At 48.8% G+C, this 17,830-nt stretch overlaps 7 protein-coding genes and 2 non-coding genes across 9 annotated transcripts; 2 read left to right on the top strand and 7 right to left on the bottom strand.

The window, feature by feature from the left end:
- Nucleotides 1–13: 13 nt before the first annotated feature.
- Nucleotides 14–2,526, bottom strand: AFUA_5G03330 (questin oxidase family protein). Its single transcript, XM_077804740.1, has 5 exons — nucleotides 1,862–2,526; nucleotides 1,488–1,790; nucleotides 1,075–1,434; nucleotides 584–994; nucleotides 14–507 (listed from the first exon to the last, which is right to left on the bottom strand). Exons 1-5 carry the CDS (start codon nucleotides 2,208–2,210, stop codon nucleotides 407–409), a joined length of 1,524 nt encoding a protein of 507 aa, XP_077660878.1. The 5' UTR covers nucleotides 2,211–2,526; the 3' UTR covers nucleotides 14–406.
- Nucleotides 2,527–2,534: 8 nt separating this feature from the next.
- AFUA_5G03320 (TFIIH/NER complex ATPase/helicase subunit SSL2) lies at nucleotides 2,535–5,802 on the bottom strand. The gene is made up of 3 exons (XM_077804739.1): nucleotides 5,394–5,802; nucleotides 5,227–5,340; nucleotides 2,535–5,168 (listed from the first exon to the last, which is right to left on the bottom strand). Exons 1-3 carry the CDS (start codon nucleotides 5,419–5,421, stop codon nucleotides 2,839–2,841), a joined length of 2,472 nt encoding a protein of 823 aa, XP_077660877.1. The 5' UTR covers nucleotides 5,422–5,802; the 3' UTR covers nucleotides 2,535–2,838.
- A 310-nt stretch (nucleotides 5,803–6,112) lies between these two features.
- Nucleotides 6,113–6,578, top strand: AFUA_5G03310 (uncharacterized protein; the record flags this gene model as incomplete). The annotated part of the gene is made up of 2 exons (XM_742919.1): nucleotides 6,113–6,148; nucleotides 6,219–6,578. 2 exons carry the CDS (start codon nucleotides 6,113–6,115, stop codon nucleotides 6,576–6,578), a joined length of 396 nt encoding a protein of 131 aa, XP_748012.1.
- A 648-nt stretch (nucleotides 6,579–7,226) lies between these two features.
- On the bottom strand, nucleotides 7,227–7,409 carry AFUA_5G03300 (uncharacterized protein; the record flags this gene model as incomplete). Its single annotated transcript, XM_742920.1, has 1 exon — nucleotides 7,227–7,409. One exon carries the CDS (start codon nucleotides 7,407–7,409, stop codon nucleotides 7,227–7,229), a length of 183 nt encoding a protein of 60 aa, XP_748013.1.
- Nucleotides 7,410–8,477: 1,068 nt separating this feature from the next.
- On the top strand, nucleotides 8,478–10,257 carry AFUA_5G03290 (RNA polymerase II-binding domain-containing protein; the record flags this gene model as incomplete). Its single annotated transcript, XM_742921.1, has 2 exons — nucleotides 8,478–8,627; nucleotides 8,707–10,257. 2 exons carry the CDS (start codon nucleotides 8,478–8,480, stop codon nucleotides 10,255–10,257), a joined length of 1,701 nt encoding a protein of 566 aa, XP_748014.1.
- Nucleotides 10,258–10,584: 327 nt separating this feature from the next.
- rodF (hydrophobin family protein) lies at nucleotides 10,585–11,309 on the bottom strand (the record flags this gene model as incomplete). The annotated part of the gene is made up of 3 exons (XM_742922.2): nucleotides 10,585–10,794; nucleotides 10,884–10,957; nucleotides 11,021–11,309. 3 exons carry the CDS (start codon nucleotides 11,307–11,309, stop codon nucleotides 10,585–10,587), a joined length of 573 nt encoding a protein of 190 aa, XP_748015.2.
- A 1,215-nt stretch (nucleotides 11,310–12,524) lies between these two features.
- On the bottom strand, nucleotides 12,525–12,988 carry AFUA_5G03269 (uncharacterized protein; the record flags this gene model as incomplete). The annotated part of the gene is made up of 2 exons (XM_001481443.1): nucleotides 12,525–12,666; nucleotides 12,732–12,988. The coding sequence occupies 2 exons, from the start codon at nucleotides 12,986–12,988 to the stop codon at nucleotides 12,525–12,527; spliced, it is 399 nt and encodes a 132-aa protein (XP_001481493.1).
- A 3,531-nt stretch (nucleotides 12,989–16,519) lies between these two features.
- tT(UGU)2 lies at nucleotides 16,520–16,648 on the bottom strand. Its single transcript has 2 exons — nucleotides 16,611–16,648; nucleotides 16,520–16,555 (listed from the first exon to the last, which is right to left on the bottom strand). It is a non-coding gene (tRNA).
- A 308-nt stretch (nucleotides 16,649–16,956) lies between these two features.
- Nucleotides 16,957–17,039, bottom strand: tK(UUU)1. The gene is given in 2 exon segments: nucleotides 16,957–16,992; nucleotides 17,002–17,039. It is a non-coding gene (tRNA).
- Nucleotides 17,040–17,830: the final 791 nt, after the last annotated feature.

Below are 17,830 nucleotides of genomic sequence, written 5' to 3'. Positions count from 1 at the left end.
TGATTGAAATAGTCAACTTTTCCAAGAAGAAGACTAACTACATACGATCTCATCCAGGATGATATACATAGCTTGGCGCTGGGAAGAACATGCCCGGAGAATCAATTGCCCGTTTGTTGGGAATCGGGTAAGACATTTATTGTAGTTCTACTAGGGAGACCCACCCGCCTTGATTCAGAGCTAAACACTAGACTAACGAATCGCTCAAACCATACTTGAACGTCCTAGGTTGCAGAGTACTTGGTAAATCAAACATATCATCTTGAATTGATTCACGGTTGTGACATGGAATGACAGTTGAATTGCAGGGCCGGAGCTTCCTTATCAGTGGGCCCTCTGTCAGTTGGGGTATCCGCGTTAATGGATTGATTCATTTCAAAACACTCAGTCCCTATGGGACCCCATCTCATAGGCGAGGTCGATCGTGGAAGTCCTTCCATGCCTCTTCAAACCCCGTCGAGCGAACCCACATAGTGCCCATTTGATCACCTTTGGTTGAATTGATAGCTGGTGCGAAGACGATCGTCAGCGAAGCCCTGAAACATGGTCCGAAGAGTAAGGCGTATCCGGGCGTCTGGCTTACCCATGTTTGCAATCTTCAGCCACATATCACCGGTGATCAAAAGTCCTAGCTCTTCTGCTCGAGCCTCAAATGGACGACAGACTTTCTCGCCATTTGCTAGAGCTCTGACAAGCTTGGACAAATGACCGTCGTCGCGCGGGTGCACACTGCTCTCATAGAAGATTGTCTTCCAGTCGTTCGGAGCTTCATATGTAGTCACTTCTTCCAGCAGCAGATCGGGAACTCCCCGGGATACGTAGAACACCAGATCTGCACGGCCTTTCCACTCAAGCAGACGCAGCTTGGTCCGGGTATCCAGATACGGAAGAGTGACGATTTTGGAAAGGAATATCGAAGAAGTCACGCAGTGCATCAAGAAGAAGTCAAGCTTGACCTGCTTGGGCGGTCGCTGAGCGGCACCTGTAAAGTAAGCTTCATGGATCGTTAATAACCATCGATCTGGAAGCCCATCGTAGTAGCCGGTATGAGCTCCTGAAGGCTGCGATGCTTACCGACTAGATTGAGAAGCTCAGCAAGTTTATCCTCCATTTGCTCGGCGGAGACCGAAACTTGTGCTGCATACCTAATCATCTCCTCTGGTGCTCGCTTCAAAACGCCGTCTCTGATTTTGTTGCCATCTGCCCATTTGACCGATTCGGCCAGTCTTTTATCAGTGCGGATTTCGTTCAAGATTTGTAACAACGATTTCTTTCCCGGCTTGCCGATCCCTCCTGCAGCCTTTTCTCCCGGCAAGAGGTATAATTGACCAATCCAATCCTCATGGACTGCGGTCTGTGCGAGACCCTCAGCAACAATTGCGGGTTGGTCAAACTCAAGCCCGAACCCAATGTGGATCAGCGGATGAAGGAGTCCTAATATCTGTGTCATTTCGAAAAATAGCTTGAAAGACTGCATGTCCACTCACCACCAAACAGCCGTGAAAACATATTCTCGGCGCACTCACTCCCTGAAAACAGATACTCATTAAGCACGACCGCCACTCCTTTCTTCTCAATCTCCTGCTGAAAGAAAGCCAAGTAGTTGGGAAAATTCTCTTCTTTGCCGAGGTGCTGCTGGAACTGGGTCTTATCGTGCATCGACTCAACTATACTCTGGGTCGTCGGCAAGACAGGCCGCTGATACGTCTTATTGTGATCATAAGCAGCCCTGATCTCATCCGGCGTCGCACCGAGCGCATAGATCGTCAGGATATGGTGAACAATGTGATCTGTGAAGGAGTAAAGACAATTTAGACTTCGGTTGCTTTGGATGTTTCGATGTCTCACACCGCAGACTCACTATGAAACCCGCTCTTGTTGAAGAACATATGATGCTTCTCCAAATCTTCCTGCAGCACCTCACTTGCTGCGCGCGCAGAGTCCTCCCTGAGTTCCACGTTGAAAATGCCAGGGTTGGCTGTCGATAGCTGGATCTTCCGTACCGTAGCCATCGTTGAGCTGTTGCGACTGACACTCGGACCAGATATGTTCGTTGGAGGAAAAAAGTACCGCGTAAGGCAAGCCCTCGAATATGTACGCTTAGTCGCAGCAACCGAAAAGCTCACTCGTGTATCAGACACTGAAGCTGCAGTTGACACTGTTCTGGAGCAGAAACGCAATCGACTTATTATATCTTTTCTCTGAAGCATTGACAAACGAGAGGTTACAAATGGATGACATTGATCAATGCATCTAGACCCATTCGTGGTGGATGCATGAATCAACTGGCATATGACCCTGCAGATCACCCAGCTGTATATATCCCCGGACGACGAATCAAAGCAAGTTTTATTGGTTATTTGACTGTCCAGGATTTATGATAGCATGATATTCTCCTCCTGAGCTCGAGCGGGGGCTCGGTGTCTCGGGGCTTGGGTGGCCGACACTACGTCATTTGAGGATATTGATATGTCAGCATCATGTGTAGAGAGCTTGGGAAGTGTCTATGTCTCGTACAATTGTTGTAATGTGAAGTTGACAGGGTGGGGTAACTACTCGTGTTCGTGCTGCTCCTGCACACAATAGTCTGGGAATTAGCAAGCATGCGCTTCTAGATCTACGAAAGATCTAAGTCTCAATCTCGGTGCCTACAATTCATATCCAGGATGAGACCTAGGGACTAGGGTGACATGTCAATATTCGGCTAGAAAGTACGATCAGCCAGCTTACTCTCGAAGGCTATATAATCATGATATGTATTCGAAACGGTCTAGATTCATTTTGATTCACAACGCGAAGGGTTGCAGTCTCTTTATGACACGATTTGTCCGTGGCCAATCACCGCATAATATCTTGAAGTTCCTTCTTCCGCTTCAGGCGCTCGCGTTCCAGTTTTCTGAACAGCGGGTGGTGGCCTGCTTTGTCCTTCAATTGCTTGTTCCTACTCTTGTTGTACTCAATATAGGCCATGTCTTCGCCACCAGCCAGTCCACTAAGAGTCGCTGCGCTCCTCTTAACACCACCCTTGGCTCTACCCTTCGGTCCGCCAGAGCGCTCCGAGAAGAGATCGTCCGTGACATTTTCGACCTCGGCAGACGTCTCGTTCTGCAGCATGACTTCCTGTAATAGTTCGCGGCGCTCGGCAGGGGTGGCATATGCGAGCCCTTCCAGATTCTCAATGCCTTGGAGATGAGTAATGACTTTAAATGCATATCCTTGGTCAACGAGGAATGCTTGCCGTTTCGAGGAATAGAACATTTCATCAGTGTCCTTAGACACGAGTGAATAGAAGAAAGCATTGAAGCCTTCATCATTACGGCGCTTAGCTCGAAGAATTCGGCCGAGTCGTTGAGCTTCTTGACGTCGCGAACCGTAATGTGAGGAAATCTGGATCAGACAGGTGGCTTCCGGCAAATCCAACGAAGTGTCTCCAATTTTAGAAAGGAAAATTGTGTTGACTTGCTCATTGTGTTGGAAATTTTCCAAGATCCGCATTCGTTCATTCTGGGGAGTTCCACCGTAGATATAGGCTTTGTTCAATTTGAGCGCATACCGTTCAAGGGCGTACACGTTGTCAGAGAACACAATGACCTTGTCGCCGCGTTTTTCGTGGTAGTCAATCAGGAACTGGCAGGCCTGGAATTTTCGAGGGTTCATGATGTAGAGTAAAGCGGCCTTTCGCGACTTTTCTCTCATGTATTCCGTGTAGAACTCCGTAGTCATTGGACACCACACCTCAGCGCACTGGACCTTGGCGATATGACCTTGCTCAGCAAGTTCCATCCAATTGGCTTCATACAATTTGGGTCCGATCAGGAAATTCAAATCCTTGATCTTGTCATCCTCACGCAGCAGAGTCGCGGTCAAACCCAGCTTGCTTTGGGTCGCAATGGCCGATGTGACCTTCCGGAACATGGATGCTGGCACGACATGCACCTCGTCAAGAATCATAAGACCCCATTCGCGCGATTGCATCCAGTCCATCATCTTCTGGGCATCGTGCGACCGAGCCCTTGTTTGAGATACCATTGAGTACGTTGACACAATGATACCGGTGGATCGACGAAACCTCTCTTTATTGTCGGAGGTGAAGATTGCAATGTCACCTGGGTCAATATTTGACCAGCGCAAGAACTCGTTCCTCCACTGGACAACCGACATGGAGCTCGTGCAGAGAACAATCGTTCCCTTCTTAATCGTGCAGGCAGCCGTGATGCCTACCAACGTCTTTCCCGCACCACATGGCAGAACGATAATGCCACTCTTTGCACGCCCGTTACCGAACATCTTACTCAAGCTCTTCTCCTGGTAACTCCGAATCCGGGCATTGGGTTTCAGATCAATATCCAAAGTCGGGTTAATTTCGTCATTTCGAAAATCATACTCCTCAAGGGCAGGGCAGCCCATGGCCTGACAACGCGCTTTAACAGACTCCACAGCTTCGTTCGGAATCTCAAAGCTATGCACTTGGGCTTGTTCATCGTCGTCATCATCATCGCGGATAGCGAGGAGAATATCATCCTCTTTACGCTCTTGGCCCGGGACGCCGTTCGCCGGCTTTTCCTCCGAAGTTTGTTGTACACCAGCAGCATCCTTGGTTCCGGGAATCACAAGCCCACCCATTTTTGGAGCCGCTTGCTGGATGATCCCCTCAGACCCATTCACTCTTTGTTGCCCAATAACCTCATCTTGGAGGAGCATCTGAAGCATCGCAGGGTCCGTACTTTCGACAAAGAAGCGGTTGTGTTTCAAAACCACCTTAATCTTCCCAAAGGACTTGGTGAAGTCAATAATGAACGACTTTACGGTATCTGGCAGTGGCGTCTTGGACAACCGATCAAGAAAGTTGATGATGTCAGTGGGCTGCAGGCCGACGGACACGGCCGCATACAAACTGTTCCCAGTCAAGCGGTATTCGTGCAAGTGTGTCGGGCGTGAAAGGGGCTCGGCGATCGTGGTCAGAAAGTCTTGGGCCTGAGGCGCCAGTGGGGAGAAACTCTCCAGCGTGATTGTGCCTTTCAGCGGATCAATCCACAAAGGACGGTTCGCATGGTCCGGTTTTAGGGCGAGCGAGGAGAAGTCTTTGTAACCAAAGTTGGGATCATGTTTCGAAACAGACGGGTTTTTCTTATTGCTAAAAGACTCAAGGGAGAATTTTTCCACAACATCTGTATAAAAGACGGTCAGGAGTATGACATCGCCTGTTACAGATATGGGAGCGCTTGCCTTTCAGATTATCGTCCTTCTCATCCACATAGTCTGAGTATTCATCGCTGCTGCCGACGTCCTCGATCCCCGGCACAGGAGTCGCGCGTTTCGAAGCCCTGCTTGACCGACCGCCTAGCCGATGGTCAGCCTTCCATCCAGACATATTTTCGTCGCTAAGTCCATACTGTCTGTAGCCTTGCGTTTGGGAGGCATGACGTTTGAGAAATTTCTTCTATTCAGGGAGTGGTATATATCGTCTATGCTATAGAGTGCGGAAATCTTCCATGAACGAACGAAACGAGTGCAGATGCTCGATGAGGCTACCAGCGCCTCAAGTGACTGTTCGGGAGGTAGTCATTCCTCGATAAGCTGCAAGTCGGCAGACAGCTTGAGCCGCTAGTTCGAGTAGTGAGTTGTTGAGGTGAGTTGTTGAGGTGAGCGATCTGGAATGCGCAGCGAAGGTGATGACAAGGGTGAAGAAGAGATAAAAGGATGAGCGATGTTAGAAATCAAATGGAAAAGAAGCATGTCGCCTTTCTTCTGTGACAGCCTCAGGCATTCGACGGGTGGCGGAGTATGAGAGCTCTGCGGTGATTGGTTGGGGTGGAAAGTTGGCCTTCGGCCGGTTGACGTAGTGAATATCTCCGAGCTAGATTTCCCTTCGTCGGCGCTGCTACTTTAGAATTTTCACATATTGCACGCGTTCAATTCACATTCTGAAAAATGAATACGGTAGGTGCTACTCCAAAAAATGAACATTATCAGAGAAGAATATTAGCATTGACTTTGTTGGGTTCTCTTGATATAGATTCGATCAACCTGGTGAGCAGATACTATGCGCACAGTTCCATTCAGCAATTGTATAGAGAAGGAGACGCTTAGCTAACTTCAATTCATCATTGGCATGTCAACAGGGTCGGCTGGGGAACTCTTTGCGTCGGTAAGTTTCGCATTTCACTTTTGCTAGTCAACAATTGCAAGTTATTCGAGGAGTACCAGCGACTGACCAGCCTGCAGCTGGCGGCGGAGCCTACTACTTTGCCAAAAAGTCTATCAATGCCGACCGTGCATCCAGATATGAAGCAGAATTGAAGAAGAAGGCGCAGCTTGCCGCGATGGAAGCAGAACATCGACGCCAATCTACTCTCAATGAGCCAACCACTGCCCCGTCAGAAAACCCCAGCTTGAAACGGGCGAACATGGCTCGCTTCCAGAGTGCAGCGGATGATGTCGCTTCGCCTAGTGCAGAGGCAGGACATGATCCTGCACCGACTCGCCACGAGCCTGAGACAGAGGCTGAGCGGGTACTCGAGAAGGGGAAGTATGAGGCTACTCAGCCGTTTCGACCTCCGAAGGGCAACCGACTCTAGAGCGATGTATTGGTTTTTGTCCGCGAGGGCACGTCAAAGGAAGGTGTATGAGGAAGCCACATAAACGATGGTAATAATACACCGCCGTCGGATGTGATAAGCTATGTACCATATTCTCTATGTTTTTCTGCACTCTCTTCAACTCATATCATCCTACCACCAATGACTGTTCTCACCGAACACCAGTGACAGTACAGGCATCATGTCATCATCGAGATGCATCTGATTGTGAATGCAGTTTGTCACCATCGCCCTGGCTTGTGGACTAATGTTCTTGTTTTAAAATGGATATTGTGTCATATTCACACTTAACTTATTGCAAATGGATATTCATTAATCCCATTGAGCCCCAGAGGAGCAATACCAGAACACCAATAACGCCCAACAACTATGCATGGCCCGCCCTATTAGAGTTCCATTGACCGTTTCATGTATCTGCGTCACAGCCGCCAGTAACCCGCTGACAGCGCCCTCGAAGGGTAAACTGGAAGACGTAATAGCGACTTCCAAACTGAAGGAACAAATATCCCAGTCGAAAGTCCATAATCTGTGCACTTCAACGAGCATGGAAGCAAAGAGGTGGATGCAGTCTGAAACAACATCAGTATACTGATTAGCGGATCGGGGAGTTCAGAGTACAGGGGAAGTTCACTTGTTCGAATAAGTTTTGTTCTTTTCGCGGAAGCTCTCCAGTGCCGGAGGTACAAAAGGGAGAAGGACTGCGGAGACAAGACAGGAACTGGCAACGAATCTGGATGTGCGAGTGTCTGGTGGCGGGCGGCGGACAGAGAAATGGCGGATTGCTGGCCGGATGGGGATTGAGACGGACATTTTGACGGCGAGCCTTACAGAAGAAGGTTATTTGTTTTGAGTGGCTCTTTTTAGAGGTAGAGGGAGGTTCGTTCTGCTTTCTTCAAGCGTGTTTGCTTGTTTCGGAAATAATATGGCTGCTTGATGCCTGGTGGAGATGTATACTGAGGGATTCTGGTAGGTATCGAGAGAGAGTCGATAGTGGGTCGATAGCCTGGGAAAGTGCGAAACGATACAAGGGACAGCCGAGATTACATGACCATCATATCATGGATTCTACATGCCTAAATATAAATTACTCTGGGCCTCTCAGGGTGCTTACAACATCCAGGCAACCCTGGTGGAGAGAGAGACCGCGGGGATTCCGTCAACAATGACCCACTTTGAGTGATGAAGGCAGGGGAGAAAGAGTGGCGTGAACATGAAAGGGAAGGAAAAAGTTTCTCGCGAACTCAAGAGTCAGATCAGATCATCCATATTCAACACATCCGTTGGCAGATGATCGGAAGAAGGGGGCCGAGTGGTCACACTCTTAGGGCCACGGAGTCCATGGAGCCATTCAAGCAATTCTCAGCGACTCGTGGCTAGGGCTGATGGCGGGATTTCGTTTTCCGAAACCAGCATATGTTGGCAGTGTCCATTTGGTCCACTATTGTTGCTGATGAATTTGTTGAACCTGACTCATCAGTGAAAACCATAACTATCATCGAAAGAATCCCGTCCTCTCGAGGTTGGGGTTCTTGAGCCTTTCTTTTGGACTGTCTCTCGTGACTGTTGGTGCCTAAGGCATAGATACTCTAACTACAACATCCGTGATCATGCCACTCTCTACAACTTACAACCATCTGGGGATTTAATTCGTGTATCCCTCGGAAAAAGGACATGAGCGGTAAAATGAGTCCTGAGAACGCCCACGTTTGCCCTTTTTAGGGCCTTCAGCGTAGATAAATCGACAAGTGCGAGAACTATGAGCAATGTACTGTCAGGTCACGTGTAACAGGACAGATCCCGCAATCGAGTCCGAAATGTCACTGGAATCATCATCTTCTAGCTTACTACTCTCGTCTTCCTCTCCTACCTACCACGGCAATGGCCTCTCATCAAGTTGCCATTGCAAAAGCCTCCTTCTCGGCCGGGCTTTTACGCCCTGACCCGACTTCTGTCCCGCGCGATGAAATCACAGCCTTTCACACTCTCCTTGACACGGCGCTGTCACATTGCTCCGTAGCGAACATCCAGGTTTGACTTGTCGAGTCCTGCCCGTCGGTGTTACTGGAATACTAAACTTTTCACTCCCGACGTGTATTAGAAATGCAAGACCTGGCTCTTGAATTATGTCGTCTCGTCATCTAACCGCGTGGGTGTCTGGGCCAAATACCTGGTTGCTTTGTCCAGTTCGTTTACCAGCGGGGAGAATGGACAAACGTCCAAGCCGACAGAGGTTCGCCCTGGCACCTCGTCGAAAAGGAAGAGGCTACATATTCTGTATCTGCTCAACGATCTTTTCCATCATACCAAGTACCATACGGATACCCCTGCGACATTCTCCACTCTGAGTGGTTCACTACAACCGCATATCGTGGAACTGCTGGGTTACGCTGCATCCTACGATCGATTCAAGAACCCAAAGCATCACAGGCGCTTAGACGATCTGCTGAACATATGGGAGAAAAATGGGTACTACGGTGCCGATTATGTCAACAAGCTGCGCGAGGTTGTGAAGAACTCGGCTGAGTCTGGGCCAGTCAAGTCATCCATCGATGTGGAGCAGAACAACATGGACACGGTCAACCGATCCGTAGAGAAGAATGTCCCTTTTGTAATGCCGTCTACCCACGGAGATTCTTCTACTCCCTATTATGACCTCCCAGCCGGCAACCTTATACCACACATCATTCCCGATTCGACGGTTCCCCTACGGCCAGATACCATCAAGCCCCTACAGTTCCTGGCTGGATCAGCGGATGAGAAATTGGTGACCGCGCTTAAGGCCTTCCTCAAGGATGTCGATCGGATGTACAACTCGGGGCAAACAGAACAGAAAGAGAACGAAGTAGTGGACATTGATGAAATGGGCCAGACAATTATCCGAGATAGCTCCACTGGAGAGATTGTGGGCGGTGACACGTACTACGGATGGTCGCGTGCCTTTTGTCAGCAGATGAAGAAAAGGCGGGCCAAGGGCAGCTCGAGAAATCGCACTCGGAGTGGCAGCCGCAGCCGTAGCGCCTCAAGGAGACGCCGGTACAGTGGCAGTTCAGAGAGTGGCGACAGCCGATGGAGGAGCTCAAGCTCGCGGAGTCGATCGGCTCCGCGCAGACATGAAGCTAACGACCGGCGTTATGACTCTCGGTCTCGTTCTCCACGAAGATCACGGTCCCGAGAAAGGTCATATTCTCCACGCGCACCGTCCCCTCCTCGATATCCACCCCCCGAACACCAAACCTCCCAGTACAGCAACACAGGGCCTCAGGGATTTCACTCTTCTCACCCTCCGCCTCCCCCACCTATGCATTTCGCCCCAGGCGGGAACGTGCCACCTGTGCCACCTGCGTTTCCCCCACGAATCGCACCAGGCGCCCCGCCATCTCATCCAGCAAATTATCAAGGCCAGTGGCCTCCGCCCCCTCCGCCGCCATTGTCATCAATGCAATATCCTCAGGGCTCGGGAATGAACCCGTCTGCGTTTCCGCCACCTTTTAACGCACAAGGACAGTTCCCTCCGTGGAATATGGGCTCGGCACAACAGATGCCCACGGGGTCGAATCACTTCCCTCCACCTCATCCCGGGGGACAGGGACGGGGCACGTCCGGTCAGTGGAACCAGTATGGTAGTGGATATCCGCCATCTGACCGCGGCTGGAAGTAATATTAAGCGGGTGAAATATCTACTGTACATTAAGTCTACATTCTGATGGTGCACGAATATATATTAAATGAGTATGACTTTCCTGCAGCAATCAGAATTGCGGGAGAACAATGATATTACAATTCCGTGTCCGGCCCTTCCAAGTTCGGTATAATGCTATAGCACTGCAAAGAAATGTAAGAAATGCGACAAAAAGGCTGCAAGCACGAAAAAGAGCACTCGAAGAACAACAAGCCGATATCTTCATCATGGCCCGATCACATCATACTATCCACGCGAAGAACGCATTACTGGGCCCCATGAATCATACATTGCAAAAAGTCCACATTAGACCCTAGTCGGTGTCGCTTTCGCCTTCGAGAAAGACGAGCCCATCACATCGACGCCAGTCGACGTCGGAGCAGGCGTAGCAGACTGCGACAGCATCATGCGCTGATACTCCGAAAACCGCCTCTGCTGTCGCTCGATCGCCTCCCGCTCACGCTTCTTCGCGAGCGCAAAGTCCTGACAGGAAGTCTGCATGAGGTCGTCTCCGCCCTGGAACAAAGTCAGCCGTCAGCTGAATTCCGCCCTCAACTGGAGGCGCGTTGAGGAATTGAATTGACTTGAATTCATCATGCACTTACCACAGTCGAGGAGTCACAGCACATGACTGCATTTCCGCAGGTAGATTCCGGGGCCGCGTCGGCCATGGGCCGGCCTTTAGTATGATTCAAATCAGTCCATGCGGGATACAACAGACCATACATGGGTGGGAACTTACAAGACACCCCGACCAGTGAATTCACTTGGATCGCCCCTACGAGCGGAACGACCGCCCCCAATGGCTTGAGGAGGTCGTCGCCTACCTGGCTGAGGGTTGTACAGCATTGCTTGAACTTGTTGGGGGGACAGGCATTAGGTCCGCTGAGTGTTGGCGAGGGTAGACTTGCCGGCACTGTTGATGAAGAGGTCGATCTTGATGCGCTGGTTGATTTGGATGCCTGGGAGAATGGGACGGCCAGTGTGGTTGAGAGTGTAGCGAGGGTGCAGAGGATAGTTATAGGACGCATTTTTGTTGATTGTCGCTTTTATTCGTGTGTCAAAGTCGTAGTTGGCGCGTTGGCGATTTCGATGTTGTTGCAACCCGTGTTGCTTGGTAGAGGCCGGGAAATATACAATCGTTCGGAGGCGGGTTTCGAAGGAAGGGAAGACGAGAGTGAAACGTCGAATGGGTTAGTTGGTGAAGGGGTCGAAGGTCCGAGACATTGCAGGTAAAAGTGCCGTTATTCTTGGTACAAGGTTGGCAGAAGCTCATTGACTGTGAACCATACCACAGTGTTTGGATCACACGTCCAAAACCGGTATGGATAGACGTCAGTGTATAACCGCGTCTTTGAACATGTAATTTGTTTTAATGGAATGTTGTCTGAATCTCGATCTAGTATGACTGGAATGCGAATGAGATCCATCGGGGGTGTTCTACCAGCATTGCAGAGATGAGGATATCCATAAATACGAATGAAAATCACAATTCTGGCATTGAAGCAGCGTCGTTGAAGGTATATGACTGCGACTATCTTGTGTCCTCAAACAGAGCGTGGTTTCTAGTTGTATGGAGGGCGAAGTTTCTGTGGCTGGTTCATGCCCATCCCTTCCATACATCCTGGAATATTGTCACGATCGCCAATGGCAATGCTTACTCCGAAGCTGAGTTATTGGTTGAGTTGGCCACCCTGCCCATGCAAGGGACTACATTGACCAGAAACTCGAGCCCTGCCCTGGACCTACGTTTCGAAACAATACCTACAATTGGTTCAGCGTCAACCCTAGCTAGTCCAGAATGACCCAATACGACATTAATATCGTGCATAAATCCTCGAGCTGCTGCCCTAGGGTCTCTAAACATAGCCGCGAGTCACAGATAGAACACATCATGGCAAGAAGATTGTAGCGTCGTAACAAGATATTCAGTAACGGGAAGACCAGTTCCCTTCGATCCAGAACGTCCAGACGTCCAGAAAAATCACGCCGGTGGTAAGTAATAGTGTTTCATACAATGACGGCTCTCTCTTCCCCTCGAGAGGATGAATCATGGACCAGCAGATAGCCTGGGATGAGGTGCTGTTGCATCAGATTTGTTGATTGACTGCCTGCTGTCAGAATATGAAGAAATGTACCGAACAGCTACAATCAATAGGTGAGTGCGAATCAGTTGTGCGCCTTTATCAGGCTAAATGAATGACAAGAAATGAAGATGATGAAAAATCAGAGCAGAAGGGGGGCGGTTAGCAACTGGGGAACCATTGGATAAAGCCACCATGAAGGAATGCCATATCAACCTCAGAAAGAGGTTTCAAAGGTGAAAGGGAATTGTGTCGGAGATGGCTGGTTTCTACTATGCCGCGTGTATCAGATGCCAGGAGGTATCTGAAAAGGAAAAAATAAGCATCGTCGGATCAAGGGTAGGAACAAGCGTGTTCTAGTAGTGGTACAAAAAAACACGCTTGGAAAGGGTTGCCACGCTGTCGCTACTCCGGCCGTTGCGACTGGGAGGAGGACCGCCGTCGTTGCCCATGTCCAGGAAGGTCGACATGCGTCGCTGGGTATACTGCAGCATAACGCGGTTGTAGTCTTCGATAGACATGTTAGGATCCACCGATCGTTGGGTTTCAATATGGGTCTCGCCCTGAGGTCGACAGCCCCCTCCGTCAACAGGGAAATTTGGGTCCGTGTCCTTGGGCTGCTGCATGGCCGCGAGTTTGCCTTACTTTAGCCTTGCGTTGTTTTCTATGAGGCACTGTCAGTCTTGTTCAGTGTCATAGCCACTCTACGGGAGATTGCGTGGACAGGATCGTCATCATCGTCCATCTTGTCGAATCACTTGCTGATGACGTGACGTAACCGGTTTCAGATGTGCTTCAGCCCTGTTGCCGCTGCTACCGCCATTGCTCCTCAACAGCAGCAAGAAGTAATACGGGAAGGAGGGGAGGGAAGGCTGTTTGAGTGGGACACGATAAAAATCTTGCATGCTCACCTTTTCCGCGAGAAGAGTCAGCAAAGGGGACAAGTGCCACACAGGACGAAAGAGAAGCACTTAGACGTCCTCAGAGTTGTAAGAAGCAGAGACACAGATAATGACAAGGTGAGAATGAACGGGATGCCAAGGAAGCAACAGGATATGTCAGGAGGGGAAAGACATGCAAATACCCTAAGGTCTAGATATGACTAGTACGGATGTGGCTTGGACACGGAGTCCTGATGCAGACACAGAATAGGTAGGCAAGTATCACTTGAAGTATTCAATCTTCGTCATCAGTATTCTCGAAGATAAACCCCAAGAGTAAGGGCATATATCCCCCTTGGGGTCTGATATGAGATCACACTCCCAGTGACAGCCACTCCCCAGAAGCAAAGGGTAAAAACGAGCTTGGCTGGCATATCTCATCTGGACCCACCGACAGGCGAACCATCGATCAATACTGAAATTAGGGGGGTTATACCCACGTCCAGTAGTGCTGGAGACTGGGGTCCTCTGGGGCTAGAATCAGATGACATCATTGGCCAGGGCGTCCGGCCGACAGTATGACACAAAAGTAGAGGGAGAAAAGAAAGACGAGAGTAGAAAGGATTCTGGATGACTTTTTTTTTTCTGTTTGCTGAGACTCGTCAGTAATGATACAGTCGATGGGACGCTGTCATGTAATTAATCCTTCTTAGGGGGTACTGTACACTGAGGATGGCTGGGATTGGCAATAATGACAGACTCCACTACTATCTGATGGATCGGCGGACCCCCAGATGGTCCTCCGGGGGACCGCAATGAGGTCACTGGAGGGTCGGGAAGTGGATTACATGAAATATGGCGCTTTTCGATCGACAAGACGAGGCACACCGTCCCTGCAGCTCACCACTGGGAAACATTTCTGTCAATGCGGTCGATGCGTTGTTATCGGAGAGTCTGAGGCTCACACAGCGTCGAGGCAGGCATTCAAGTAGTCGCTCAGAGACTGTAATTGTGTTGATCCATTCCAAGAAACATGCGACCAGATGTGCCAATGATTCGAGTTTAGTTGTCATGCTAAAACATTAAGTTTGACGTGAGTTTGATCCTAGTGCTCCGTGCATAGTATTCAACAGCTTGAAAACGAGATCAGTGTTCCTTGGACCGTTGGGAAAGACTCATCCGTTGAGGGACGAATAAGAAGCAGTCCATGCAGAGTATCAAGCAACGAATAGAGTATAGTGTCAGGCTCGTGGCCGTTAGAGGCTAGAGCTATGCTGTAAAACAGGTGGATAGGCCGCATAGCAAAGACAGATTGGTACTGCACAGTTGTGCACTGAAGATCATCAGGCAGACCGAGAGATCAGCCAATGTCAGGTTGTCAGGGTCGCTTGATCAGTTGGCTCGATGATAACCTAGGCTATTAAGCAGGTGGATGAAACAGAGAATGGCCTGTGGGTTGAAGCTGTAGATCGGACCCTCATTTCTTTTGGTGAAGTTTCAATGGATTTCCATCTTGTCGGTTTCTGGTGGTGGAGAAAGCACGAGCCTGGGTGTCTGGGCGCCACAGGGTACATTAGGTATAGAGTGGTACATGCTACCTTGTATATCTGCTGGAAGCCGACGAGTCTAGTAGATACATAGAAATATGAGCATGTTGCTATGAACCTCAATCTCAATCTATAACATTTTGCAATAATCGGAAGACCGAATGTGTTGGACCCAGGAGCTCAGAATTGCTGACCACAATCATCAGTGTGCCGAAGTATGGATACTTACTGATTACCTACCGCAGCCACAACTTTCGGATTTGTACCGCAGTGGACATCATAGCCGAGGCGACATTCAAAAGAAGCCTATCGCAGCAGTCAAATTTAACGGTTCAGTATACCTTGGTAATCTCCGGCTATGCCATGTCGGCGAATGGTTAATCTCGCCTCTTCCACCCAAGGTAGCTTAGTTAATTAGTCCAATATGTATATATCTCAACCCATTGTTCCCCTCAGTCCCTCGCAATCCTTTTCCGAAGCCAATAGTCTTACCTTCGGCCTATGGATCGTGGACCCGTGGGAGAAACGCAAGAAGATGAAATTAATAAAAAAGAAGGGGAGTAAAGGAAAAGATGCAGTCATTTTGTCACCTTCCCCCTCGCTCATGTCTGTCACTTTATCAATGCATCGCCAACTTTCTCTCGCCAGGGAATACAACGTGATATTCCGACTAACTGTGATCTACAGCTGTCAATACGTTAATAGTCGACGTTGACATCCACAGAGCCTGGAGACTGGAGTTGAAGCACCTAACCTAATGTGGTCATACACCTACATACTAGTTTCAAGGCGTATTCGCGACCTTCCGATGAATTTTGTGGCCCATCAGTTTAGCACCAGCGGACGAGGCAAATGACGCAGAGGAACTTTGCTCCAGGAGGAGATAGGAGGCTAACGTTCCTGCCTGGGTCTTTTGCCGATTGATTGGCACCAAGGAAACCCGAAAGGGAGCGGCACTATATTCGAAAAGGGCCAGATTGACATGTCAACTTGATCATTAACACGCTAAACAAGGTTCTAGATTCCATGATGTCTGTCTCGACACAGTTTGTGGATGTTGCTGGAATCGAATGAGATCAGCGGTATCAGATCTTCCCCGGTCAGGCAAGTCACTCTACTCCTTCCATCCTCGACGCGGTATCAGCCATCACTGTTCGCTTCTCTGAAGGCCATCTTTTCGTATCCCGAGTCCAAGACCGAAGTTCATTGGACCATCCCACGAGCGAGGTTATCCACAGGAGATCCAAGGTAGAACCCCTTCGAGTACGAATGATATTTCGTAGTGTAGGTACCAGCACTCAGACGACTGTCATGGATATGATGAAAAGCAGTAGAGCAATGTGGACCGAAGCAGCACCTATGATGTCCCTGATGATATCACACCGCTTGGGATGGGTGAGGGATGAAATCACTGTGCGGCACAGAAATTCACCTAAGAACGACACCTGAAATGACAGCCTACAGGACAAGGTCATCTGCTGAAGTACCCCGTACTATTATTCTCCGACATCTCGAGAGGTATTCACTGACACAACATGAGACACTCTGTACCCGGACTGCTGGGATGGCACAATTTTCCCAACCGCAATGGGTCAGCTTTAATAACCAGTACGGGAGCGATACAGAGACTCCCCCTTATATGAGAAACAAGAGGATATATGATGTCCAAAGGGTAGATGAAGTAAAACAAGGATGACGTTGAACTTAAGAAAAAATAAAAAATGTGAAGCGCCCGATGGGGGGCTCGAACCCCCGACGTTCAGATTAACTGGGTGGTTATTAGTAATGTGCGAAAGAAGATATGACTAAGAAGGGGTACGAACAAGTCTGACACTCTAGCCAACTGAGTTAATCGGGCTATTTCATGAATAGCTCCGAGGTTCTTTGACTTGTAAGCTGTCAAGCTCAGCTTTGCTTGTCGCATTGACAACATTTGCTTACCCCCTCCGTACTTCTCGCTTGTACGGACTATTTATTGCCTGAATTTTGGATAGTCAATATAGTGCCTTAGTGTGTGGTTTCTATGGCATACGCCACGTATTAAATTACCTGCATATTGATTTATTTTATTTTTCTTTCCCCTGAAATCCGTGGAAAGGTCAGTAAAAAAGAACATCATTGGCTCAGTAGGCAATCAGTATCATAAAGAGGCAAAAAAAGGAAATCCGCCCGATGCGAGGGTCGAACTCGCGACTTTCAGATCTCTTGCCATAAAAGTCTGACACTCTAACCAACTGAGTTAATCGGGCTGTATTTGTTTTTTGCGCTGGCAAGAAATGATTCACATCATCCCTAGTAATATGTTTCTCTAGGGGGTCTGCTTGGGTATCTGGATAGGTGCCGCAGTCGAAAATCGGGTGTGGATCGAATACCCTAGAAAAATAAGCAGACGCTCATTCATTCTACATTTGATACCAGTAGACATCTTCCTTACGGTTTTCAATATTTTCTAATTGCAGAGTACTACACACTTGGAGTCTGGCTTTCCTGCACAGCACTATTCTCATATTAAAGGACTACAGGGACCTACTCGAGAGAAGACAACAGCATGTCTTCTCAGTCTCCGTGGTTCAGTGCCGGATCATACTCTGTATTCAAAAGCAATGATTTACACATTGTATGATTGATTATTATCCATTACCATCATATTTCACAGAAGCACTGCCGTAGTCGAAAAGATAGCCGGTATGAACTAGACCAAATGCTCAAACATGAGCATGGACGCTCTAAAACCCTCTTGTGCGTGACTCCTTTTAGAGAAATAAAATTCAGCCAAGATGAAGTTGGAGTATGTGGAAAAGTAAATGCCATTCGGAGCATAGGTGGGTTTTTAGATCATTAGGGACTGGCCAGCTTGGAATCTCTGCATTACATCTAGTTGATTGATTCACCCAGCTCAAAGCGATTATTCACGTTGATTCTGCAATAAATGTGGGATCTTAGCTCCTTTTTCGCAATGAGCGATACAATAGAGGTATCGATATCGTGGACATCTTTGTTACGAGGCCACCACTGGTGGCCTTATAAACAAATGGTAAGG

Source organism: Aspergillus fumigatus, chromosome 5, assembly GCF_000002655.1.
Source record: "Aspergillus fumigatus Af293 chromosome 5, whole genome shotgun sequence".
Lineage (NCBI taxonomy): Eukaryota > Fungi > Ascomycota > Eurotiomycetes > Eurotiales > Aspergillaceae > Aspergillus > Aspergillus fumigatus.
This window is presented reverse-complemented; position numbering and strand designations above follow the sequence as displayed.